Raw genomic sequence first — 26,874 nt, 5'->3', positions numbered from 1 at the left:
AAGCTAAAAAAAACTAAATCTGTTTTAAGTTTTATGTTTTGAACTCTTCCACTTGTCACAGGGACAAGCAGACAATCACTTTTAATTAGTGATAGTTTGGGTAAAAAAAAAAAAAAAAAGAAAGGAAAATTCAACAAGCTGACATTTTGGCAGGTAATCAAGCATAAAAAGACTAATGGCACCAATTACAGCTGACGTGGGCTCGGCTGATCACTGGTTCTTACGCAAGACTTGATTTGGATTTTTGTTCCAAATTGCATTTTACAGTCACGTATGTGTTTCCAGGGGTCGTGGGAGTGGAGCTCCATTAGACTGTAAGAACACAATCACAATAATTAGAAAAGAAGCAGGTACAACAGTAATGAGCAGGTTGAGTTATAATGTAACCAAATAGAAACAAGTCAAGCTACAGAAACAAACTGTACAGCCCCAAAGCAAGACGCATAATAAATCTGAAATATTCACAGTAATCAGGTGACAACCGTGAGTTCTTTTCAGACAATGGCCAATTGCAAAACGCCATCTTTTTTAAATACCCTGTCTCATTTTTGTGGTAATAACAATTTCAACGGAAAGTCATTAACGGCTCCCCATCAATCACGTCTGCCCCCAAAGTGAGAGATGTTAGAATAATAATGGATGATCAGGTGTGGTGCCGCGCTGTTGCAAAGTACGCTGCCATAAATCCTCAATACACAAACCGTGATCCCGGGCTGGCGTAATATACATCATTTCCTTTTATGTACCTACTCGTTGCACCCCATTTCCCTCAAAACGTCCTTGGTGTCCCTCTTCTTACTCAACACCTTCCTCCTGCTCTTCTTTATGCATCTACAGTACGGAGCCGTGTGTCGTGATGTTGTTCTGGGAATAACTGTTCTTTTTATGTTTGTCACTCCTGCTTCTTGATTGGTTACGTCTGCTCGATGTTCACATAAACACACAGCGACATGCGAGGGAATAACAGTGAGGAATAACTCAAGTGTAATTACAATGTTTCACAGGTCTCTCTCTGTGTTGAAATATGAACAAAATGCAGAACTATAACCCGTGTGTTCAATTAGAGATTTTGCTAATAGTGTTTATACAATAAATCAGCGGCTGAATAGTTTATATGCTTGTTGAATACATAGACTGTTTATAAAGATGGACTCAGAGTCTCCACACTATCCAGAAATCTGAAAAATCCTGGATACAAACACTTGATCAAACATATTGATATGATAGTAACCATCTTTGAGAAAATGTTTCTAACATATTGACTTTTTTAGTTTGGTCCATGTCCCCTCTGCTAACATGGAGGAGGTGGGGTTTATACTCTTTACTGCAGCCAGCCACCAGGGGGCGATCAGCTACCATGTTATCCAAATTGAAACACAGTCTATGGTTAGTGTGTAGTGCAGAAAACTGAGTGAACTTGAAGATCATGTATCGTACTTGTGTTGCAGTTGTACAAATGTTATTTTTGTGCGATCTAAATACAACACCGCTGTGCCTCTGCTTTCTCATGTAAAACACAGAGGAGCAGTAACACATTACCACAATGTGGTGACTGCTCTGATTATGCATTAACTGATAGGTGCACCACCATGTTACATCAAAATATGCATAATGGGCGCCCTGGCCCAGAGGAGCCAGCAAAACCACTTCTTGAGAGCCATCTTTCTCTTCTCCATTACACGTACGTGGAGTAAATCTGCAGCTAGTGCTCGGGCATTTTTATGGGGTAATGGCTCGTCTCAGAGTACAGTAAGTGTCCTATGGATATTGATCCAGGTTGGTAAGCTCATGAGCGAGTGCTGGGAAGCTGAAGGCGTGTGCTCAGGAGTCTGGTCTGTCCACGCTGTCTGGGCTCCTGGATGTCCGGAGGTGGTCAGGGAGGCTGGAGACGGCAGCAGACTGAGTGGAACCAGCCGCGCTGTCGGGCCACCGATACAATGACTTTTTAATGGCTTCTCATTTCACTATAAACTAATGAATGCGGCTCTGCGCAGCGAAACCCAACCCACCGCTTCTGGTTTAAAAAGGCATAAAAGAGCAAAACTATTGAGCGTTTTGGGTTTCATCGACCGTCGGGGTCATTTTTGTTATATGGAGTTCAGCTTGTGATTCCACACCATCGTACCATTTACAGAGTTCACTTCTGAGAGCATCATGAACTCCATTAAGTTTACACGGCTGTCGGCAGTCAGACTCTGCAGATATTTGGCCTCTGCGGTGCAGGATCACGTCTATACAAATAGTGTATTGACGGCTAAGCTCTCTGCCAATTTCCCTCTGCAGCCGTCACATTATAGGGCACGAGCTACAGTAATGTTTCAGAGCCCTGCTGGACATCTGGTGGCCAAGGACTCTCCGGAGACGCTGGAAAAGAGCAGAACATCTTGCGTGATGTCAGTGGACCTGTCAAAGTAATCTGTTTTCTTCTGCCATGGGTCACAGGCCAGAAAACACACACACACACACACACACACACACACACACACACACACACACACACACACACACACACACACACACACACACACACACACACACACACACACACACACACACACACACACACACACACACACCATGTCATGTATGACTTGAGTGCCAGCGCCTCAGGCTTTCCCACCTGTGCACCCTCTCCATTTCTGGCTCTGTCTCTCTTTTCATCTTTCTTGATTATTCTTATTCTTATTTTCCTTTCTCTCTGTTTTCTGTTCCCCGACATCGTTTTTCCGATTTCTGCCGCCTTCCCTCTCTCCTCATTACGAGATCCGCACGTGCTCGTTCACACTCGTCCGCGTCCTGGCTCTCGCGTCCTTTAGAGTTGGAGGTAAAGCGAGCGATTGTTGTGTTTCGTGCATCCTCTGCTTCTCCCTGGGTGAAACTAGATGAAATGCGCTCTCGCCTGTAACCTTGACGCCGCTCAACTCCCTCTCTGCTCTTTTTCCCGCAGAATAAAGAAAATGGCCGACACCGGCAGACCAGAGTGGAGCGTTTGGAGTGAGGCAAAAAAAGTCTGTAATTGGGGCCCCTGAGCGGGAAGTCCTCACTGCATGTCAAGGAGAATTATAGCTCGAGGTTATGAAATGTTTTTTTTTTCTTGGGGGGGCGGTGGAGGACTGATTCTTTTTAGACTCCATTGACTGACTGAAAGAAAAGCAGCAATGGGGTGTCCGCTCTACCTTCATTACCCAAGGCCAGTTTCAATTCATGCCCTAATGAAAGGAGCTTTTGCTTTCACAACCGGGGATCTAATTACTCTCATGTATTTCATAACAGCGGTACCCTCGGAGGTGTGTCGCTATATTGTGCGTGTCTGCGTTTAGGCTTCCAGGCCCTCGGAGACCCACAGCGTTAATGAGCAAGGTTAGAGCCTGGTGTGTCGCCCAAGCAGTGCAGCCATTTGCTCCTAAATGACATTTCCTTTGTGAGCATGAGCCCATATTAGTTCCTAACGTGCAGAGTCACCTGAAGCATCCACACTGTATTCATATCCTGAGAGGGGTATGGATGAAATCGTGGGGCCCTTTATTAAGTATGATATTACCATACACGTTAAACGGAATGAGGAAAAAGCCCTGTTCAGTGTGTCGGACAGAGGTATCCACTCTGTCTTCACCTTAACCACATCTTTTAGCCTCCGAGCCACAGATGGAGTTCTCCGAGGGAGGAATCTCACTGACAGGAAATTATGAAAAAGAATTAATTTGACCTTTGCTCGAAGCAAGAAAATGTGAGGGAGACGAAGAAAGGACGGGGACGGAGGGGAGGGCGGGTAGTGGGAGTCGAGGGAGGCTTAAGGAGGAAGTGCCTCCAGAGAGGGCAGGATCCTGAGGAGAGAACTCGGATAATGAGAGCTCTCAGCTCCCAACACACTCCAGCGAGAGATCGGATTCACCGAGAAGCCCGGAGGAAGGACAGCAGTCACCCTGAGCTCCTCCAGTCTTCAGAGTGAACACATTCAGTAAAGACTTTAGGGTAAAGACCTTCAATTTGCTCATGAATTTCCTTCACTAAACACCCCGGCCTTGTTAGGACCCTGCATGGTCAAATTCAATTGTGTAACAGATTAGATAAAGTGAACATTATAAAAGTTTAACCCTAACATTACCAAGTTTTACCAGTCAGTACTGTCACATGAACATAGGACCAATAACTCTGATCCTATCGAGGAAAATAAGTTGAAAATGAAGGTTCAACGTGAGTTTGACTTGAGTAAAAACTGTCTCTTTGAGTAAGAGTGTTTTTGTTGTTGTACTTCTCTATGATTTCACCGGTGTTGCCTGTCTAGATAATAAATGTTGGAACCTTTAGAACCTGGTTTTAAAGTTGCCCCTTGATGCAACTTGACAATTGCGGCCATAAATTAAGACCTAAAGCCACGGTGCTGTTAGATCTTTAAAGTTAGTAAAGGTTCAGTAAAGTTTTTCAGTGAGTTCAGTTCTGCCTGTTAGTTTTGAAAGGTATTGATTTGGCTGCTTGGTATCTCACAATCATCAGGCTGTAAAAGTGTTAATCTCCTATAGTGATTCTAGCCTTTATTTGTGCTTAGCTCAGTAAAGTTTCTCCAGTCACTCAAAATCATTATGTCAGCAACGTTGAACTAGTTAAAAACCATGGAACATACACAGGAGGACATCCTGTTCAGCGAAGATCTCTGACTGAGGAGATTTCCTCTGTGGAGCGAAGAATTCATTAAGGCGCCCGGAGCAAAGGAACCATGGTCCAGTAAAGCACGACAGGAAAGATTCCTTCATTCATATTCACTGAGCTTTCTCACCCTTGTACGACGAGTATTAGGGACGTATAGAAGATAAAAAGTTTAAAAGACTTGAAAATAAAGTTGTAACTGAGAAGCTGTCAGCGGCAATGAGACATTAAAATTAGTTTAAGAAATAAACAAGGAGAACCCGTGTTCTCAAAGATTAAGTAATTACACACTAAAGGATACTTCACATTCCTCCTTTAAACGCAGGAGACAGGCACACAGCCAAAGATTAAGACTTTATTCTCAAAACCTCAGATTAATTCCTTTTAAGAGGATCTAACACAACGTCTGTATCGCAAAGTGAGAAGCTGGAATCATTAATACGAGAAGAATCTCCGTAAACCACCGAAATATGGAAGCAAATAAACTTCTCAACAACTAGACAACAACAAAAGTAATAATTCTGGACAATAAGCACAGATGGAGGCAAAGTGATCCTGTGAAGCGTCTCTGTCTAATTTCTAACAAAGTCGTCCCCGTCTTCTTCTTTGTTGAACGAGACTCCGCTGCAGTAAATGAAGCATCGGCAGCGATGCCTGTGTCCACATCCACAGATTAGCGCCGTGCCGTCAGAAAACCACTTTCATCGAGCTCCGTCAGCTGTGTAATTCAAGTTTCTTTTAAGAGTGATGATTTCACAAGCCAGTAATAGCATATTTACTGGCACGGGGCTGTTATTGAAAATTCTGAAATGGTTTTAAGCATGAAATTGAATACAGAAGTTTTTTTACAAGGGTGGGGGGGGGGCGGGGGGGTGTTGAGAAGGGGAGAAAAGCGACGGCATCCAATCTTTGTATTAAAGTTAATTCAGAGACATTCGGAGCCGTTTCCAGAGGCTTTCACACTAAACCGTGGTTAAATGCCATTATCTAAAAATACATTAATTACAACATTCTCACTCGCTGTTTACCATTGTCTCCCAATCAAGACTTTTTAAGCTGTCAGGGGGGTTAATGGGAAGTCATTAAGGAGGAGAGCTCTCGTTTGTCACCCTAACCCTCTACATAGTTGGTCTCAGGTGCAGAGAGATCTTCATCGTTTCTATGGATACACATATTAGGGCTAAATATAAACGGAGCAACGAGCACGTCTGTCTCAGTCAGAGACATTGACAAGAAAAACACTGAATTGATGAGACAGGAGCTGCTGTTCAATCTGAATCTCCATCAAGTTGAAATCATGAAACTCCAGAAAACTCGGTTGGTTTTCTTTCTATGCATTTATTACATATTTGAACATATTTAACCTTTTTTGTAAACGTGATCAATATAACTTATAGAATATGTGGTTGGTGTATCTACAGTAAATGTGTATAAATATATATATTTGCAACCAGGATTCAAAGAATGTCAGAGTTTCAAATAAGAGCTGAATAACAGCAGAAAATAGTTAGATGTCGTTGAATAATATGATAAACTTACATCTATAAGGCCAGGATGTCTGTAATAAAGGCCGGGTGCATCCTGCAAAGTCAAGGGACGCAGGCGCTTTTTATAGACCTAGGTTATAGAAAGAGAGAGAGAGAGATAAAGAGACATCCGCTATCTATAAAGAGAAACGTTGCAGAGGACAGCGCTGAAGCGAACAAGGTAGAGGGAGCAGAGGTGTTGTGATTACTGCGGCGTACCCGGGACAGAATTAGCTGGATGGACAGTGATTAACCTTTAAGGTTTGCTCGGCCACGGGAGGAAAAATAATTACACCGCCCGCCTCCCTCCCTCTCTCCCTCTCTTCCACAGGGGGCATGAGAGGGCGGGGACTCGCTGTTTACAGTCAACAGAGACGGAACGAGACGCTCCAACAACGGGAGTGGAAGGGGCGGCCTGATGGAGAATACTGAGCAGTATTTGTCTTCCATCAGACGGAGGAGGGTTTTCCTTTTCTCACCTCCTTCCCTCTCTCGCACTCCTCGCCCTCCCTTTCCCTTCTGTCTCATCACCACCTCCTCCTCTCCTCTTCTGTTCTCATCCTACCTTCTTGTCACCTACACCGCGCGTCCCTCCACTCTCTCTCCCCCCACTCTTCTCACCATCCCTTTTTATTCGCTTCATCATCTCATGCCCGACACCTTTTCACTTCGTTTCTCTCTCTCTCTCCGTCTCTCCTCTCTGGCTCGGCCTCCTACAGCTGTGTTCGCCTATAGCTAACAGCTTGAGGAAGTGCGTCCAGGGCCTAGAAATACTCCAGCGTCTCTTCTCCGCGCAATATTTTCTCTCCCTGCCAAAAGCATGTCCAGAAGCGACAGCTTAGGAGACTTAAAATACTTCTGTTTCCTTCTCCTCCTTTTTTCTGTTTCTCACCATTCCCATCACATGCTTTACTTCGAGAGATACTGTAGCTGGTAGATACAGGAAATAAAAAAATGGATATGATAATGCATGAAACTATCAATATTAAAATAAAGGGTTATATTTCTATAAAATTCAAACTTCTCTTAGCTAATGTTATTCCTTCCGGTACTGCATCTGATTTAATACATGCGAACCATGTGCGTTCAATTCCCGAATAAAAATATAATAAAAAGAAGTTGTTTCTTCTCATCTATTCAACATCTTTTATCCATTTGCACATTTCCCCCCATCAACCCTAGTTCAGTCTTTTCTGTCCCTCTGTCCATCCTCCCCGAGGACCCAGACGGGCTCCAGTAATAGGCTGCGTCCTGCTGAGGCCAGTGGCCTGTCGCCTCTGATGGTGGTGGGCTGTCGTTTCCCATTTCATCAATATGGAGGAGAGGGAGAGGGAGAGGAGATGAGAGGAGAGGAGAGGAGAGGAGAGGAGAGGAGAGGGATGGGAGGTTGAGAGTCGCCCTGAGCAAAGTGTCATCGCTCAGCTAAACTTTCTCCCTTACACTCTCCATTTTCCACTTGCTCGGGGACCAGCGGTGGGGATAGAAGCTGCTTTATTACACCCCAACGGTTTTCCAAGAATTTCAAGGGGAGACAAAGATTCCTAAAATTTGTATGTCGGCCCCTCCGGCAAAGCCGTGTTTGAGAGTCTGTGGGCAGACTGGTGCTGGTGGTGGTGCTGGTGGTGGTGCTGGTGACGCAGAGAGCTGATGGTGGCGCTGATGGAGGAGGGCGGCTGCTAGAATTGCAGAGGAAGAGACGAGGGAAGCTGAGAATCACGGGGTGAGGAGGAAGCCGGAAAATAACAGCGCTTGGGTATTGTTATGAAACAAGATGATGATGCCTTGTGCGAAGTGAGAAGTGTGTTGTGGAGAAAGCGAAGAAAAGATGGTAAAGTGAGAAACTGCGGGGGGGGCAGAGTGCATAGGAAAAGCAAAGAAAGGAGGGATGACGGTAATACAACATATACAAATGCGTTTGTGTGTGTGAAAGCAAATTATATATGGAAAGCTGAAGCATATTACATGGTCAAAATAAATAGGGGCAATAATTCTGATAAAAAATTCACATACTGTATGTTAAGGTTTCTGTAATTTGGATTTGTATTTACTTTACTGAAATAAGCACATTTCTGTGCTTTCTGTGTCTGTGTGACAGTCAGAGGTAAATGAGGCCTTCGATATTGAGAAGTCATAATATTAACATTATATCACTTTTTACTAAACGATATTCAAAAAGACAATTTTGTACATGACTCTGGTTGCATAATCTTCTTTGAGTCATCACTTCCTGCGGGCTTCGAAACACGCAGTGATTGCCATGGCTACAGATGGCGTGTGCATAAATTCTGCAGAGTAAATGATTTGAATATGTATCAGGATGTGAGATGTCAGTCTCCTTGTGAATAATCTTTACCCAGGAGGGATGCAGATACAGCGTGTGCTCGGGAAAAAAACCCTGAAGTGTTGCGCTGTGGTGTGAGCGGATTATATGTTCGATGTGTGAAATGTGTCGACGATAATGTCAGCGTCATTAATGCCGGGTGCGAGTTTCAAGGCTGAAGAATCTACCTTGTGTGAGAAGTTGAAGGGTCCTGACTTCCTCCCGGACCCGCAGCTGCAGGACCTGCTGCAGGATGTGCTGCCTCTGGGCTTCCTGCATGATGCCCATTCTTTCCAGCTTCCTGTCCGTCAATCTCATCAGAGCCCGCCCTAAGAAAAATAAAAACACAAGGATGAGGCCACGTGGATGAGCAACATACCCGAGACTCATTTTTGAACAAGATTACAGGCATGTGCACCGTAAAATATCTCATATATCTGAACCCGAATATCATTTCAAAAGTTTTGTTCAATCTCGTAGGGTCTCTCTAATCCATAATACAAATACTTGAGCTCCATATCAGTAACAATCCACGTCCATAGTAACAAACCTGAAAACGTGTGCCGCTGTAAACAGGAAGCTGCTTGTTAAGTTACAGAAATCTACTGTGAACGAGAAGCGATAATGATGAAAAGTAAGAGCAGGGATTTCTTTTATTGAACCTTATAAAAATCTGACTATGGCAGGAATTCTGATCGTATTCTTTCCCAATGCAGACAAAAGCCAGATGTTAGTGGAAAAGCAGCTATGGCAACAGGAAGTGAATGTGGGTGACTGTCTCATTGTTTTCAAACTAAAACAGGGTGGACCAGTGTCTCCAAACTTCTCAGTTTTTAGGCGCTCGCTAACTCCAAAGTAGTGCAGATGCCGGGGCGTCAGCGTAGCAGCAGAGATGCATTTTAAAATCTAGAATGTCGCAGTGTGGATGTAGCCTGAAGGTTAAGGGACAGAAGGAGACAGAAGGCAGTGGGGATTCTGTCTGCACTGCTGGAGACACTCTAAAAGATAAAGCATTTATGTCAGCGGAGGAACAGATTGAGGAAACGCACACAAACAAAATGTGGTCACAAGATTACAGCTGCATAAATCATCAAGAGTGAAAATTCTGCAGCTCTTCAAGGCTGCAACATTGTTTGTGACAGAAAATCAAAGTTTTATGAGTCCTCCCGCGTCACGTGGCCTCCGATGTGTCTGAAATTTCTATTAAGCTCAGCGAAACGCATTGTTCTGAAACGCAGCACGTTTCACACGAATATCATTGCAGCGGATCCCTCCAGCAAATTCCCCTCACAGCTCTTTCCTTAATTGCAAATCCTTGTATAAAATCCATAATTTAATCATTCAATCAGTTTCTATGAGGAGGATTTGGGCTGCTGATAAAACGCGAGTGGAGTGTGGTGTAATTATTAACGCTCGTTATGAGTGCCTTTGTATCGCGGGATGGTAAGCAGATAGGGTGATTATTGGGGGTAATTACTCGGCATTAGGTTGGACCCCGACAGCTCCCTTTGCTCTTTGGCCCCGATGGCAGAAGCCGTCTCCGATTGGCTGACGGCCGGGATACAGATCGCTCCAGTGTGTTTACGGTCAGATCGTTGAAAGAAACAAATATGACCTCGTTTGATGAGAGTGAAATTGAATTCCCGAGCATTACACGGGTCTTCTTGATCTTCTTCAATGACGATTTTTCACAACAACAACAGAGAGACAGGCAGACTTGATCATTTCACCTCTCATGACTTGTACGGACGATCTGTTTGAGCTCATTAGGACGTGCTGAGACCCACAATACCACTTTACCACCGCGGCACAAAAGATCAGTTGGAAAAGCCAAGTACCGTTAAGTTTGAGTGGTATAACGTCGACTGTGTTCGAAGCCGCGGCCAGATGGGGCTAAAGCGCCAAAACGTGGCTGAGGCTTCGAAGCAAAATGGCGCTCAGAGTACCCATTACTGTACATAAACACTGGGGAGCTAAGTGGAGTCATAAAAAGCTCAGAAGTGAGGGGAGCATATTAAACGGGAAGATGGAGAGACAAAGATTAGCGAGGTGGAAAGAGAAAGTGGACTAATGAATCAAAGGCGGGGCAGAGGGCGGAAAGTTGGGGAGGAGAGGGAGACGTACAAATTGACAGAAGAAAAAAAACGACGTGCACATAAAATATGCGGTTATGAGTCTATAAATATTGAGTAACCGTCGCGTGGCACCTCGCCGTGTAACCAAAGATAGATCGGCATGGAAACAGAGGTTCGCCGTGTCTCTGCTTCAGGGATGTTTGTCTCCATAACCAGGAGACAAACAGACGGATCATACATCATCATCGCTCATGTTTATATGAAACACACTAAAAAACCTTTAGGGATTATTTATTAAAAATATTCACATGTTGAGTGTTTGAATCAGAATTGGAATTTTTCTCCTTCAAATATTTTATTTTTTCATTTTCAGAATGTGCTAAAGTCTCTTTAGTTCCAGATGTTTAACTTATGAGAGCTGGTGGAGTTTGAGCTTTAAATTACAGTTAACAGCAATAACACATATAAATCAAATGAAAATCTGGTTTATTGGCCCAATGTATATAAACGGATTTGTGTAAAAGTAAATTTACTGGACTGATTCCAAAGGTTTTTGTAAATACCTTTCATTTCCACATCCACATTTACAAACATAAAGTCCAGGTTGAAGAATAGTTTTACTGCTGAATACCATAAGGTGTAATTTTCTCTTTACACTTTTGAAACATGTCATTAGTTCGGCGTGTTGTGTTTGTTACAGCTCGTGTACTTTGTGACTTCTCAAGTGAATTTACTGTTACGACATGATTCAGATCACGGACTCGTGTTTTATTTGCTGATGTCACAACTCAACCGTCTGTTTGCATAAAGCTGGAAGTAAACAACACTAAGAGCAGGAGCTGCTGATGACTCAGCAGGTTTCTGCAACAACATGCTGATGCTGAATATTGCAAACGGGGGGGGGGGGGATGTCTTAAATAAGTAAATATAATAAACAAAAGGTATCTGGGCTTGTTGAAATGGGAAAAAACACAATCTGGCAACATCCTTAACATATATAGACACGTGAGGCAAGGCACGTTTATTAGTGAGGAACATTTCAACAACAAGGCAACATTTAGCCTATAGGAAATGCTCTGGATGTGTATTTTTGGTTTTTATAAATTGATAAAATGCATATGAAACTATAATAAAGTATATTTAGTATAAAGGTGATAAGTGTTCAGTGACTCAGGAACCCAGGGTCCATGAAACCTTCCAGTTACCTTTCATAACTGATCATTGAAAGGCTTTCACATTGTTTGATTCACTAAAGTTTCTATTGAGATTCTAATAAATCCGTCCTGTCGTCATCTAACAAACTTGTGAGCGTATAAACGTGGGCAGGTGGAGTTCTCGCGGATGCCTGGAACACGAGGAGCTCGGTGACTCTGAGCAAACTGCCAGTTCTCGGCGGCGGCTGCCAACGCTCTGCTCCTTCCGCCCGGCGAGGCAGCATCAGCAGGGTAGAGCGGATTCTGTAAGGAGTCCAAGCTCTCACTGTCTTCGCCCTGCGGTTCTGAGTGACTGGCGTCAACAGACCCACCGACAATCTCAGCTGGGAATTTTTCAAACCACAATTAATCCAGTGAGCAGTGTAGCGTGGCCGCGAGGAGAGGAGGAGGAAGAGGAGGAAGAGGACGGGGGGGGGGGGGCAAGGACAGAAGAGGGAAATTGGTCAAGAGGAAATAAATGTGAGGGTGAGATGCTTTCAGAAAAGCTGAACGTCTGGACAGTGAGAAAAAAAGTGTCCATCTGCAAAAGATGTAGCCAGAGACGTGAGACGTGAGTAGTCAACAGTCCAAACAATGTCAGGCTGGTGTTGCCGCCTGGTTAATTCTCCACAGCTGCGGTGCTGTGACGGAGCGTGGCCTGCGTTTGGCAGATCAACTCAAAATGGCAAAAAGAAGACGTGGCAGAAAACCGTTAACCATTGACCCAAAACATACACATGACACTCTTGCACTGCGACGCCAAGTTCCGCTCCTCGCTCAGCTGCAGGGAACTTAATGAGGGCGTTGCGTTCGATCCCCTACAGGCCTGAGCCGTGCCATTGCTCTCCAGCACTGTAGGGGGCGCCGCAGCCAGAATCTACAGAGACAAATTCAGGAAAAGGAGAAACTGTGAGCATTTTTCGATCATCCTGCGTTTCCCATAGACAAACATGTTTATAAAGATGGACGATGTGACAACTCTCAAAAGTGTCTCATTGTTTGTTCAAGTGTTTTGTTTTTGCTCCTGATCATCTGGTGACTTTTGTTATGGAACCTTTCAGTGATTTTAAAGTTCTATCTTATCTTTAACTACTTTGTTGATGCTGTAAAAACAGCTGAGACGAACTCGCAATTGGTCGTGTGTGCATCGAGCTCCATCCCCCCCCCCCCCCCCGATCGCCTTTGCACAGAATCTGATTTCAAATGGCGTCACTAGCTAGAAATATCTTATTGCCATTTTTGTACAACTGGAAGTGGAGAAGCGTCGTCCATGTGTAAAATCAATGCTGCAGACTGCAGTGTTTCATATTTTAAGAGGCATGAGCTGAGTTTGTTTGCTGAGCACCGACTAGGATCAGGATCTGTGGCGAGCGAAGGGCCACATGGTCACTTACAGTTTTCAAACCCAAGACTCTACTCCTTTTATATACGTCATTAACATGAAGTGATGATATGTGTGGATGCTTTTCTTAGATAAGCAGATGTTTTGTGTATTTGGTGTTTTCTACATACATCAAACCGACACTACTTGCCTGTTTATATATTGTAAATTGACTCCTTCCCTGCTTCCCTCTCCCTCCTATCTCACTGCTCCTCCACTCTCACTTGCCCATTCAGAGAGCTGGACTACCATATTTATCAGCCCTCCTGGAATGAGGTAAATAATTTCTTCCCCTCTTCCTGCACGAGAGACGAGCTGCTCCTGCTTCCACTGCACTCGGAATATTTCTCCCGTTACCTGTAGCTTGTACCGAATGTAGTTTTACACACAAACCAAATATGAGCACACGTGTTATACACACGTACTTTACGTAAACACACTGTGACGTGCGCACAAACACATCGTCCCTGGGAAGTAGATTAATGAGCGGCGATGTCGGGCTGAGGCCGATTAATCTGCAGCAATAGCCTGGCACAGTCAACCACGGCTTTGATGAATGGGAGCTTAAACTGCAACCGTACGCGCACACACACACACACACAGAAACACACACCAATCTGACATAATGGTACACAGACACAGATCCTGCAGGAATTTGCTTCATTGTGCAGGTGGTGCTGGAATGCTACTTATGGCTGCGTGGGGCAGAAAGGCATCAGAGAATTAACCCTCCTCTGCCTCCGACTTCACAAATGCTACTTTCCGGCCCCGACGTGTTTTGGCAGCTGGTTCATCCTGGTGCACGAATGCATTTCTCTTCTCTTCAGGTAAATTCTCGATACCAGTCGCACATATTGCTCAGACTTCTCCCCGTGCAGCTGTGGGGCCAGTACGTGTGTCCTCTGGGGATGGATGTCACCGAGCTGCGTCTGGCAAAGTGAAGTCCAAACCTGCATCACACTCTGTCGAACACGGGATAACAAGTGATGCGAGTGCAGACGGCTGGATTTAGTCAGTGTACTTCATGCTGCCATGTGCAATAGGTTCCCCCCCCCCCCCTTTCAAGAAAGAAAAGCAAGATAACAGCGTTGGATGCAGCTTGCTGGCGATGACAAAACACAGCTACGCGGCAGCACAGGGCCGATCCTTCACTGGTCTTCACTGTGATGCGGCACAGCTTGAAGTCCTTAAAGTAAATGGCGGCTGATTGTCCCAGTCACAGAGTTGCTTGTAGCCCTGCGGCTAAAAAGGCTACTGCCGCCACCCGGCACCTGTGATCCAATGCTAATGCTATTCCTTACTGCAGGAGGAGGCCGGTTATGATCCCAGAGAGAGGACGGGGTTCAGTGTAAGTAACGAAGCTGGTCGTGGAGAGACAGAAACGCACACACACAGACACACACCCACACAGATAATAAGCCACCTCGACTCTCGACTCGTCGCAGCAGCAGTAGCCTCATGCTGATTTCACCACTGTTGATCTATTTCCGTGTGCCGATCATTATACCGCACCTCTGTTGGTTAGCCGCAGCCAACGACCTGTAGACGGATCACTGGCACTGGGAACCGACAGACGTTTACTGTGGAGCTAACTAGCTGCTCTGAGTTTAACGACGACAGATTTCCATGGTTACTATACGAGGTCGTCTGACTGCGATGACAGAAAGTTAATATCTTGTCATGTGGAAGAAATCAAAATGATTTAATAAACACAGTTGATATGATGTAAACCTTTTGATAAGTTAAGTTGTGATTGAAACAAACAGCAATGAAACTGTCGTGCAAACCTTAATTTTATCATGTAACATAACCGTCATGGTATTAAAACATATTTTAGCATCTTTCAACAGAATCATGATGTTTAATTTGTAAATTATAGTAATTTACGGTCAAATAGGGGCATTGGGGCATGGATACCATGTGACTGACAGCTAGTACCGTCCAATGGGTGCAGGTCGCAGGTGTAGGTGGGCGTGCACTGTCCTCAAGATCCAGTCAGGCTCCACCCCTTGCTACACCAAATATGGTTACTTCTGTTGTTGTTTTTTAAACAGTGGTAAACAAAATGCCAAACTGGAGGCTTCAAAACGGCAGCTCACAGTTGATTGCACTTGGCTGCAGCTTGCTACCTCGCTAGCGCCCCCTACACAACACGGAAGTTGTGATAGTGGAAGTTTATAGTACGCAGGATTTGTTTGGCTGCTGTTTGTAAACACACCGATCCACATTGGCCCCTCCTCCTCCTCCACTAAATGAGGAGAGAGAAAGCTGGAGAGGAAATTAAGAGAATATCATAGATGTTAGAAAATGTAAATTTCTGCAGCCCACAAACATCCTGAAAAGAAAGACAGAGTACAACCTCAGGCAGAGGGCCGGCCTCTGCAGATAAATACTCTTCTCGTGGGCCGCAAGTGATGATTGAGGGGGATTACTTCTGCATTACTTTTGCATGAGATTGTTTTCTAGGAAAATCCTGCATAAAACCGCTGTTCTCCTGTGTGGCTGATTGATGGGATTTTCATTTTATTCTTAGTAGATTTTATTTCTCTTTATGCTGTGTCTTTAAATGATGAACGGCTTTTATTTACCACATGTAAAACACTCTGAGTTAAGACGATATAAAAATAAAGATGCCTCGCTGTGCTGCCCCCCCACCCCCACCCCTTACCCCCCCTGAGGCTTTGCCAGGTGACATAGCTTAAGTCATATTTCACATACATGATATTGATTTCAAACATATTGCCCAGCCCCCGTAATAAATCATAAATCTCAGCCTTTGTATGGGTTTAACAAACACTGCTGCTCCAGCTCTGAATGTCATTTGTAAAGATTAAAGTCGTGCAGAAGGAAACAGGAGCAGCAGCAGAGTTAAAACTGCAAAAAGAAATAATCTGCACACAAGACTATGGGATTCACCGAGGTTCTGCCTGGTCAGAGCTTTTCCTTCCTCAGCCTACTGGTGAATCAAACTGGTGAGATACTGGTGGGACCCACTGTGTGAGAGGATTGTCTTCAAATAAATGAAAAAGAGTCGACTTTTTCTATTTTTTCTTGCTTTTTACCTTCGCCAAGCAGTTCAAGAATTTCCCCAGTTTGGGATCAACTAAGTACGTTCATCTATTAATCTTTTTATCCCTTTTATTTTGCTTGGAACTTGTTTTAATTAGCTGCTTTCAGATTTCAAATGGTTTTCTTTTAATTTAGTCTCTTGTGTTGTTTTTTCTTAATGTCCCTGTACAGCACCTTGAATCCACCTCAAATAAAACAGCCTTGTCTTGTTTGTTGGTTCCTTTGTTTGTCAGCGAGATTAAGTGTTTTGCCCAAGTTGAATGGAGGAGCCGGGGATCAAACCGCCGACCTTCTGGTTAGTGTACGACCCGTTGTACCTCCTGCAGCCTCCCCCACTGTGACTGTTTACTTTATAAAGAGTCACAACCACTACGTCTTTGTGCAACCTCTCCACTCTGTGTGTCTCTCACTCTCTCTGAAGATTAACTTCCAAACTCTCCACATGGAAACAACAAGGACGTTATTTTTTAAACAGCTAATTGGAGGAACAGTGGTTAATTTTATATTACACATTGCTATATAATCACCTTGCCAATGGCATCATTAAGCACGATTCCCTCTGTCTGTGGATGAGATTGTACTCCCCCCCCCGAACAGCTCATCACCATCGAGCTGCTCAGATTTCTCTTTTGGAAATTAACTCAAAACAATGGGCGCCAGCGGAGCCGTTTAGTGGCCCGAGAGTTGATTCGAGGCCATGTTAGTCCCTTTGTCTCGTTTATCCGACGCCTCTTCCTCCATTACACAGCAGCGATTTTATGACAGCAGTCTGGTGCCTGCAGAATTCATTGCCTCATCACTCAAGAACTGTTTAGGCCTGTTTCTCTTTGTCCTGGTCTGGTTTTTTTAAAAACAGCCACCGTCACCTTTCGCCCCTTTTTCTGCGACCGATCGAATATACATTTTGTTGCCAGCGTGAGACCTTCCAGTGGACGAGGGGGATCTCGACCAGTCGCCGCACAGGCCGCTGTTATTTTAAAGAGGAGAGATGATGGATCCAGAGACAGAGGCAGTCGAACACAGACCTTTAGAAGAAGTGAATTGATACAGTGGGAGCTTCTGGAGACTCTTCATTAAACTGCTAATATTACAGGCTATTAATTATTCAGGATTAGGTCTTATGACACCATACATCAGTGGATATTATGAGGCTGGTTATTCATTCACATGAGTTTTCCTGAGAGAGAGAGAAAAACAGTTTCACCGATGGACGGAGGCAGAAACATTTAAGTCCCAATTCCACCGTTACACACACGTCTACTTTCACACAGGTACATAAAGACCTGCCTATAGAGAAGCATTGGATTTAAACTTTATTGTTATATTTGAACTCCTTATTTCTTTTGTCTTTCCGGCTTCTACAGATAATCTACATGTGTAAATGTATCTGTAGAAGCAGGAAACACTCAATTCACGATGCAGTGCCGGTTTTTATCTATTTATCAAACCTATTTGAAAATCAGGCAGCCAGGGGCGAAGCCGGAGGGTGGCCAGAGGTGGCACAGGCCCCCCCTGGAGAAATTGACTTGTTGTGAAGTCAAACAACCAATGAAAATCCCTGAAGCGATGCAGAGAACCACAAAGAAACACAACATAACTCCAGCTGGAGACAAACAACTTCAAAGCAACACAAAAGGACGACAATTAAATGCAAAAACAACCCATTTAGTTGTTTGTAGTTAATCTGTGTCTGGGTTTACGGATATGAAAACTTTTCTTTTACAGAATAAAGACACAGAAAGGATTTATATTTATGTATTTTAATTCAAAGTCCATATGTTTTGTTGTTTTTGTGTTTACTTTTTACTTACAGTTTTTTTGTTTTTCTATTTATGAATGTGTCCATCATCCCTATTGTCTTATATTGGGTCCATGTGTGTGGGATATCTGTCGTTCTGAAAAGTATTGATCTATTCATAATGTTTCATTTAAAATGTTAATGGCAAAACTTCAGCGTTCACATTTTTACTTGTTTTATAACTGTGTGCCCCCCCCCCCCAGTTCTCTGCAGCCAAACTCTACAGCTGCAGCTAATTCTGCCTTTGTGAGTTTTCAGAGACTCTGGATTTCAACAACGTGATGTAATGGTCTTATCTGACAGAAAATATAACTTATTCATGACTCACACTTTTTTTTCCTCTGACTTCCCTCCTGCTTTTCACGACCTGTGTCCTCGCACCTTTTGTGCCGATCACATCTCAGTGTCAGAAAGTGTGTGTTTAAGCTATTCTCTCACCAAAAGAGCTTTGTCCTGGTAATTACGACAGATTAGGGACTAATATCTAATTATGCCTTAATATGCTTTAATGCATTTTTAATGACAACTGAGTGTTAAAGTGAAATTTGGCGCGGCCTCTGTTGGGGGTGGGAGGTGAGGACCGGGAGGAGGACCAGGGTTTCTTGGCAGCAGAGGCTGCAGGGAGGATGGGAAACATTGATTTCTTTGGCCGAGGTTACAGGAGCCTTGCAGGGAGGCAGCTGCTGCATACTGAAGTCACTCAACGTTAAGACGTTGCACTCGCCCTGATGTGCAGTAAAACGCTTTTTCCCCCCTCGCCACTGTTTTATGTCAGGGGAGGGAGGACACAAATGTCTGTTTGAATTATGATCTGGAATAGAGACTATTTGCTACTTTATGAAGGGATGACTACGTTGCCAAGACAAGTGAGATTGAGCACCGCTGGCAGCTGAAAAGAGGGTTGAGGAGTCGGTTGTGGACAGAGAATACAGTCGAAGCCGTTAAAGTCTGGAACGTCCAATGCTAGGAAACAAAAAAAATCTGACACATATGTAGACGCACATGAACGTACGGGTGCTGATGTTCCAGGGTCACAGCTGGTGTGTGACACGCTGCACAAATAGATATTCTCAGATGCACGTCTGCATGTTGTCATCCTGGTTTGTTTGTCTACACACTTGTTCGCCACAACAAATTTCCATTCATCGTTTGTTCCCCCCCCCTTGTTTAGTCTAATAAGCCGCGGGAACGGGAAAAAAAAAATATCTGCATAATATTTAAGATTGATTGAGATGCAAATTGCCTTGTGAGCCAAATTGGTGTGGCTTGGCCTCTTTTAATTGGGTTCTGTTAATTACGCTCGATGTGAAGACAAACTGAATTACTTGCAGGTTTTTTGTGCATGTCATTATCTCCTAATTGTGCCAGTAGGGCAGCATGTGCGAGTACAGTATGTGCATCGCATATTTGAGTTAACCCCTTCCTCTCCTGCAGGACGCGGTGAAAATCATTACAGCTCAATAACAAACACAGGTCATTAAGTTAATACATCATTAGGAAGGCAAGTTTTAATGTTTTAATTACTGAAAGACTAATAAGAGAAAATATAATTTATTTACAGACTTTAAGTGAATGCATTAGGCTTGTCAGCAACACTGAGGGATTTAATCTTAAAGTTAGATTCATTTTAGTTAATTAGATGTGAACCTCATGAGAAATTCAACCTCAGGAACGACTGGATGACTGCACCTGACATGATTTGTCTTTTATGAGATAAACTCTGCACAGATATAATAAGAGGAGGGTCGTTAGCGGTGGCCTCTGTGAATACTTAGCTTGTGTTTTAAAGACATAATGTTTAAAACAACTAAATCTGTTTTATGTTTTGTTGACTTGTGTACTTACATTATCCGGAAAGTTTCTAACAATGTTCAAACCCAGAGAAATCAAATTTTATTCAAGGTCGCCTTTAGTTGCGTCATATCCACTTTGCCCGCGGCTTTTTAGCCAATTAGCCACTTAGCTGTTTTTACCTTCCACTGTTCTTTATTCATTGCTCGCCCAGTAAAGCACAAACACACGGGGGAACCAAGCAATCCAAAGAGATTATGGAACAAGTCCTGTGATCCCGCGCTGCTTAGCGACATCATCAAACACTTTCGTTAGTGTTTGGATTGAGAAGCCCCTAGTGGCCAAAGTAACAAATTGTTTACGTTATAATCTAAAATACGTTTTAATCTAGATTATTCCCTCAAGTGATTTATTTTTTTATCAAAAAGGCCAAAGAAACAACAACTTCCACTTCACCTCAAATGAGAAGAAAACTAAATAAAACTTTCTCTCGACTTGAAAACACATCCACGGTGAAGCAGAGGTTCACCAAACATGCAATGAACTGTGGATCATCTCCCGGACCCCGATGCTGCAGAGGAGAAATATGTGCGAGTTGAACTGCAGAGATTCATATTTTCACACCATTAAACAGACGATGTTAAATCTCCGAACCCGCAGCGCAAACGTATAACAGTCAAAATGCATCAAAGGGTAAAACGGGAGCGCGAGTCGTTACGCCACTCGCCGCGACCGCCGAGAGATTTATCCCAGCAGCCAGTCAGTGAGTCGAGGAGGTCCTCGACAGCGACAAATAAACATATTAATACGATCAGTCGTGCACTGAGAGACTGAGTGCACGCCAATTAATGGTCGTCTGTTGCTATGCGGAGAGCGGCGTCGAGGTGACCTTGAGGAGCCTCGTTAGGGGAGTGATTGACGTGGCGACTGTTGCAAGTGGTAATGCCGACAGTGGGAGGGCAGGGGATGGACAGACGGGGAGGCCGGGTGGCAGGACCGCAGGCGGCGGTGGGAGCAGAGTGCACCTGGGATGTTACGGATGAGATCAAGACGAGAATAAATGGTGGCAGAGTTGGATGAAAGAGAGGATTTACTTTTTTACTGCAAACTTGATCTGAAAAATATGGCTGTCAAAGTTGTGGGTTTTTCTAAACTCGTGTCAAAAGGAAATTACTGAACCTGATTAAGACGCAGATACTGAACCTCGAGCTGTTTTCAGACAAACTCTGGAACATTAAGAACATTAAGTAATAGCATTTTGTGTGTCTGCAGCTCCGGTTGTTTTCGTAAATCCGAAACGTACCTGTGATGTCGTGTTGTTTGAAGGAGTCGCTGTAGATCTGGTGCTGATTGGGACAATGTTTCTTCAGCCACTTGCACACGTCCTGTTGGGTCCACAGGGCAACGGGCTTGGACAGCTTCACGTACCCCGGCTGCAAAACAGACAAACATCACAAGTCAGAAACTGCTGCAGACACTAACTAATAAAATGTTATTTAACATGTCTTTTCCACCGATTGGCCAGAGTGAAATCATGTGACACCTTTATGGGGCCTGGATTCCTCCATCAGGCAGATTTTGTTGTGTAATATTTACTCGCTGCCGTGCGACATTTACTCTGAAAAGATCAATAAAGCTTTAATCTTGGTTGTAATGTTAATAACAAAAACTGCAGGATAGTCAATAAAGAGACAATTACACAATCTGAAGAGTTTTAATCCTTCATGCTGCCCTTGTACGGATCAATCGATCCATCAAAATGTAGTTAAAAGGTAAAATTTAAACCCTGATCCATTTTGTAATTTACAAGGTAGGTTCTCAAAACTATTGATTAAAAGACAAAGAGTTTGAAAGGAAGGAAAAAAGGACAGAAGAGGAATTTGAACCGGACCAGACGGCGGAGAAGATGTGAACAATATGTTTTTTCCTGTGAGCGATAGAAGAGGAAATTTGGCCCAGTTTTTTAAGTTTGTTTGGACAATGAGTTTTGGTTTAATCTGCACAGCCTCTTCCCAGCATTGAAGTATCATGGGAAGCTTTAAATATGAATCAGTCTGATGTTGTTTACATTCATTTTTTCTCCCTAAATTACATTGTAAACATCCTTCAGGCCTGAGAAGTGCATCAGCGAGGTCTTCCTGTTGCAGCGCAGTCCTGTTATTGGCACATTTTCCTCAGAACCAACAGCAAGTGATGTTGTTTTTGCACTAATTTCATTTCAAAATCAACAAAGTAGTCTTTGCAAAACTTGGACGACTGCAAAAGATGCAAAAAGAGAAGAGAGAGAGAGAGAGTCCAGGGTAAAGATTTAATGGTTGCTGCAACATTTCCGTAAAAACAACAAATTTTAACCTGACGCTGGCACTAGATGACAAGTCAGGGGACAACTGAAGTAAACACTGCCTCCTCCATGTTAGTTATAGGATATGCACCAAACAAAAAGTCAAAATGCATGTTAAAATACACTTTTCTGTAATTTTAGGTAACAGTTTGGTTTTTAGTTATTCGATGCTATAAAAACAAGGTCAAATATCATGATTGACAGCTGAGTCTGACCCGTGATTGGTCGAACGCGTCGTCTACATCCTACGACCGCTACTGTGCAGACTCCAAATGCATATGCAGGATATTTGGCCTTAATTTCTACATATACAGTCAATGACAGATACTAATACAAACAGAGGCTGTTCCGAGAATTGCTCGGCCACTGTGGGGTCAGAAATAAATGGTTCTATTAGTATCTAACTGTACACACATAAAGTACATACACATGTGTACATATACACGTCCGTACTGCTCTGGAAACACTTCCACAGCAGGTCGTGTGGCAGCCGCCTGCTAAAGGGTCGCTCTTGAATCTGCTGGTAATGCTTGTGATTTTGATCGAGGGGCGACTAAAATTACAAACACAGAGAGAGAGAGAGAGAGAGAGAGAGAGGGAGAGGGGTGATTAAAATTTCACATCCACTCCCCTCCACTCCAGCCTGCTCCCCCGCTGCAGTGTGGCGTGGCATAGCAATGGCAGCCCTGCTCCTCTCTCTCGCAGTAGCAGGTACACGGCAGCGTTTCCTCTGCTCTGCCTCATTGCTCCTCACCCCCATCGCACAACTCTCACCCATATTCAATCTTCCTCTGTCCATGGCAGATCTATCACATTGTCTTTCGCCCTCCCCCCTCCCACATATTGTAACTTTCATCTCCCGCTCTCTCTATACATCTCACCTGTTTCTTATTATAAAGGTACTACACCTCACTCCCTCCTTCCCTGCGACTCCTTCCCACTCACTCAGCATCCTGGTGAGAAAGAGAAATTGGGGGAGACGTACATGCTTGTTTGGGCATATGGTCTGAAATCCCCTGCAGGTAGGCGAAGTGACAGACAGCCAAAGCTAGCAGGTCGGCGGGCGAGGCGAGGCCACCGGTCTTAATGCGATTGCTTGGCAGCCTGTGCGGATAGATGCTGAATCTGCAGGGAGCGGTGGCAGCGGTATCACAGGAAGACACCACATTAACCATTAAACACAGCTCCACTCAATGCTAATTAACCCCGACTAGGAGCCCGAGGCGACAAAAGAGAGAGCGAGGGCCAGGGTGTGGAAAGAGTGGAGGGACAGAGGGAGGAGAGGAGGGAGGAGAGGAGTGTCTGCTGCAGAGGGGCGAGTGTGAATGACGGCGGGACTGACAGATGGAAGGAAAAAAATAAAAGCAGAGTTTGACACAGGAGACTCTCTAATTTTCCATGAACCACATTTGTGAGTCAATCTGTGTTTTACATTCTGCGCCGAATTAGCCCGTAGCTGTGTTCCTGGTGCAATAGGTGAGCCGGTGCCTTCCTGCCTGGCTGCGGAGCCAGAGAGGGTGGAGAGTAAAACAGCAGAGTGGAGGAAACGGGAGAACAATCCTGCTCAAAGAGCCGCGTTCCAGATATACTCCGGGCCAATTAGAGATTTGAGTGACAGCGGCGGGGTGAGAGAAGAAGCCTCCTTTATTTCTAAGTGGAATACATCTGGGAGCAGGCGCACACACACACACACATGCACACACAACCACATGTGCAGCCCAGGCACTCAAACACCTACACTGCATGAATGTAATGTATACACACACACACACATGCCGCACACACAAAAACAAATCATTTTTCCACATGAGCCAACATGTGTTTCGGTGTTGTCCTTGGCTTTAATTGATATCTGAAAGCCCAGTACAGCTCGAGGTATTCTCCACGTTACCTTGGCAACGGAGCAAGGACAACCTCAAAAATTAAAGACAAAGAAGGAAGCCTTCGGGGGGGGGTGGGGGTGTGTGGGGGGGTGCACGAACGACAGCAACACGCACCAGAGTCTGAAATAAACATCCAGCACATTAACGACCACGGGTGGAAAACTATTACATACATAATGAAGCATGTAATCGTACTTATACTGAGAAGCGTTTAAAGATCCGATATGAATGTTCTGGGCTGAGAATTAATCAAGAGGCAATAACGCCGTTGCTGGAAATACAGGAAAAAGGAGGAGCTGGGAGTGAAAAGCACTGGGAAGCGTCAGAGAGACAAACACCATGTGTCAGAGTGTGTGAACTTGGCAGGCGGAGCAGTCGTTTCTAAGGAGAAGTACAACCCCCCCCCTCCCCCCCCCCCCTCCCCTCCGCCGGGTCGTGGTTTTTCATGTTGGCTCGGAGATCGTCGAGCTGATTGTTGGGTCAAACGGCTTTTTACACTCAATTAAAAATGTTAACGAAAGCAGCAGATTTAAAAGACATTGGTTTGTCAATTATTCACCGTATTTAGATTTCCACCGGCCACAGAGACTCCTTTAGTCTTTCAGAGTTTTGTGAGTAACCAAATTTTAACCTCAGACTTGGACATTTCCCAGGACACAAGAAGTGGGCAGAGTTCATTGAGTGTGAAAACGCAAACAAGAAACTAAAACTGCAATGAGCTGCTTTGAGCTGCAGCTTCGGTGCAGATCCCATTACAGCCGCGGAGCCGCCTTCATTAGGAGCAATGATGTTCTCAGACGCAGCTGCGATCAAAAACAACAAAATCCCATTTTCTTTTCTTCAGCTCGAGGAAAAACAACAAGTTGACACGTCGCGCTGCCGAGTGCATGAAAAACATCGGGGGTAAACTCGGAGTTAACAATGTTATTTCAAAGAGACTAAAGGTGTAATGTATATTTTATGAGACAATCGAGTTAGTGAAGTGGAGTTTTTGAACTTTGCTTTTTTTCAGATTTTTTGAAAAAGTGAAATGCTGCTTTCTTGTGCGCACGTCCGGGTATTAAGACTAAAAAAGTCCTTTTTACTGTTTTCATTTTCAACAGCTAGAAACAGTCGAGCACTGAGGATCACCGAGGTCAAAGTGTCCCCTGCTGCAAACTAACAGACAGACAGACAAAAACACAACCTCATGGGCAGAGGTGAGAAAGATCAGTGAGCCAGAAACGTCTCGTTTTTCCTCTCTCCATGTTGGTTTTATTCTTTTTAACAACAAACACAGGTGAATCCCGACGTGAAACACTTAATGTTTTAACAGTCAGTCAATCAAAAAAGGAAAACCGCTGAAAACAACAAACACCCGTCAGTCACATGATGCAATATGTTTTCCTTTGCAGGTGGGTTCAAACACGAGCTGCATCTTAAAACATATCTCATGCAAATACCAGGAAACTAAAAAAAAACTAAATCAAAATCTCCTGTCTCATCTTTTCATCGACAGTGCACAACAAAAAACAGAGAAACTGCCCTTCCTGTTCCGCCTGTGTGCGGTTTGTCCTCAGTCACTGTCGCCATGGTTACAGAGATAAACATGGAGTTAAGTTGGTGGAGGAGAGAACAAACAACACATTATGATAAATAAGGTAAAAGTAGTTACAAGCAGATGCAGGGATGCCTTTATGGTTTTTGTCCATGTACAGTATTTTCAACAATTAGAAATCTTTGCTGTCTATCAAGTGTTTGTCATAAAAAAAGAGTTCAAACCACCAACTTTCATTCGAGAGCAAAACTCAGTGTTTAAAAGTATAAATAAATAAATAATAAAATACTAATATCAACTGATTTGAACATTTTTATCTTGATATCATTTTTGCCCATATCCCCTTAGCCCCTATTGTGTGAACCCCTTTTAAATCAGTGAGGGTGGGCTTACACCTCTCAGCCATGCATTTTAAAAGGAGCATCACAAACTGCATCATACAGTTGAACCAACATCTCTATAAAAAAACATTTTAACAAGACTGCATTACTTTTAACAAGCTGTACCTAATAAACTGGCCTCTGAGTGTATACTGCTTATGAATGCTAAACAACGGGGAGCTAAAGTAAAAGGACATTTTAAAGTGTTGCACAGAAATTCCATTCAGACTCTCGTTACCTCCCCCCCCCCCCCCCCCAAATTTATTCTATAAATATTAAAGAGCAGCAGAGGAACTGAGCGGCTGCATTCCACTAACATACTGGAGCTGCTTACATCACACCATTCACTGTTACACAGCACCCTCTAGTGTCCCGAGCACACACTGCTGCCTCTGAGTGAGCGTGAGCGGGCAGAGGAGCGTCGAGAGGAGCAGGGGGCCTCCGCCGCCATTAGTGTCATGTTGACTGAGTGAATGGCTGTTTGAGACACGGAGCCCAGTGTCGTCCGCCCCGTCTCCACCGCGCGGCTAATTAACAGCTCTGGCATGGCCCTCTCTCGCTCCCGGCTCCCTCGGCCTCGCTCTATTTCTCTTGGCCGGAGCTGGCAGGAGATGAAAACTCCCTGTATTAATTAATCTGTTACATACAGGAACGGGGGATGAAAACGAGATACGTCCATGTGTGTGTGTGTGGACGGGGCAGAGTGGAGTCCGCAGAGCTGTGGACGGCTGACAGAGATCAGCGCACCATGCCGGTTGAATTAATAAGCCTTCATAAAGAGCCTCTGTTTGAAATTGGATTTACAGGCGGCGCCCCAACGTTCCTCGGGCACACATCAAAGTAAAGTACACAGGACCTCTTCAGGGGGTCGCGACCTTGGGACTCGACGGGGTCCATAAAGCAGCGCCCCGGTGCGCCAACACCAAACAAAAAATA

At 44.2% G+C, this 26,874-nt stretch overlaps 2 protein-coding genes across 3 annotated transcripts in view; both read right to left on the bottom strand.

The window, feature by feature from the left end:
• LOC117770083 (double-strand-break repair protein rad21 homolog A-like) overlaps positions 1–26,874 on the bottom strand; it is a 951,093-nt gene that overhangs the window by 242,579 nt on the left and 681,640 nt on the right. The window lies entirely within an intron of this gene.
• The window catches only part of samd12 (sterile alpha motif domain containing 12), an 88,564-nt gene that overhangs the window by 41,763 nt on the left and 19,927 nt on the right, over positions 1–26,874 (bottom strand). For both annotated transcript variants that reach the window (XR_004615346.1, XM_034599144.1), the window contains exons 3-4: positions 21,101–21,230; positions 8,679–8,819 (exon numbers count right to left, since the gene is read on the bottom strand). Coding sequence is in view for 1 of the 2 variants with exons in the window: in XM_034599144.1 (XP_034455035.1) it covers positions 8,679–8,819; positions 21,101–21,230 (271 nt within the window). In the remaining variant the exon portion in view is untranslated. The remainder of the gene's footprint in view (positions 1–8,678; positions 8,820–21,100; positions 21,231–26,874) is intronic.

Source organism: Hippoglossus hippoglossus, chromosome 11 (assembly GCF_009819705.1).
Source record: "Hippoglossus hippoglossus isolate fHipHip1 chromosome 11, fHipHip1.pri, whole genome shotgun sequence".
In the NCBI taxonomy this organism is placed as follows: domain Eukaryota; kingdom Metazoa; phylum Chordata; class Actinopteri; order Pleuronectiformes; family Pleuronectidae; genus Hippoglossus; species Hippoglossus hippoglossus.
This window is presented reverse-complemented; position numbering and strand designations above follow the sequence as displayed.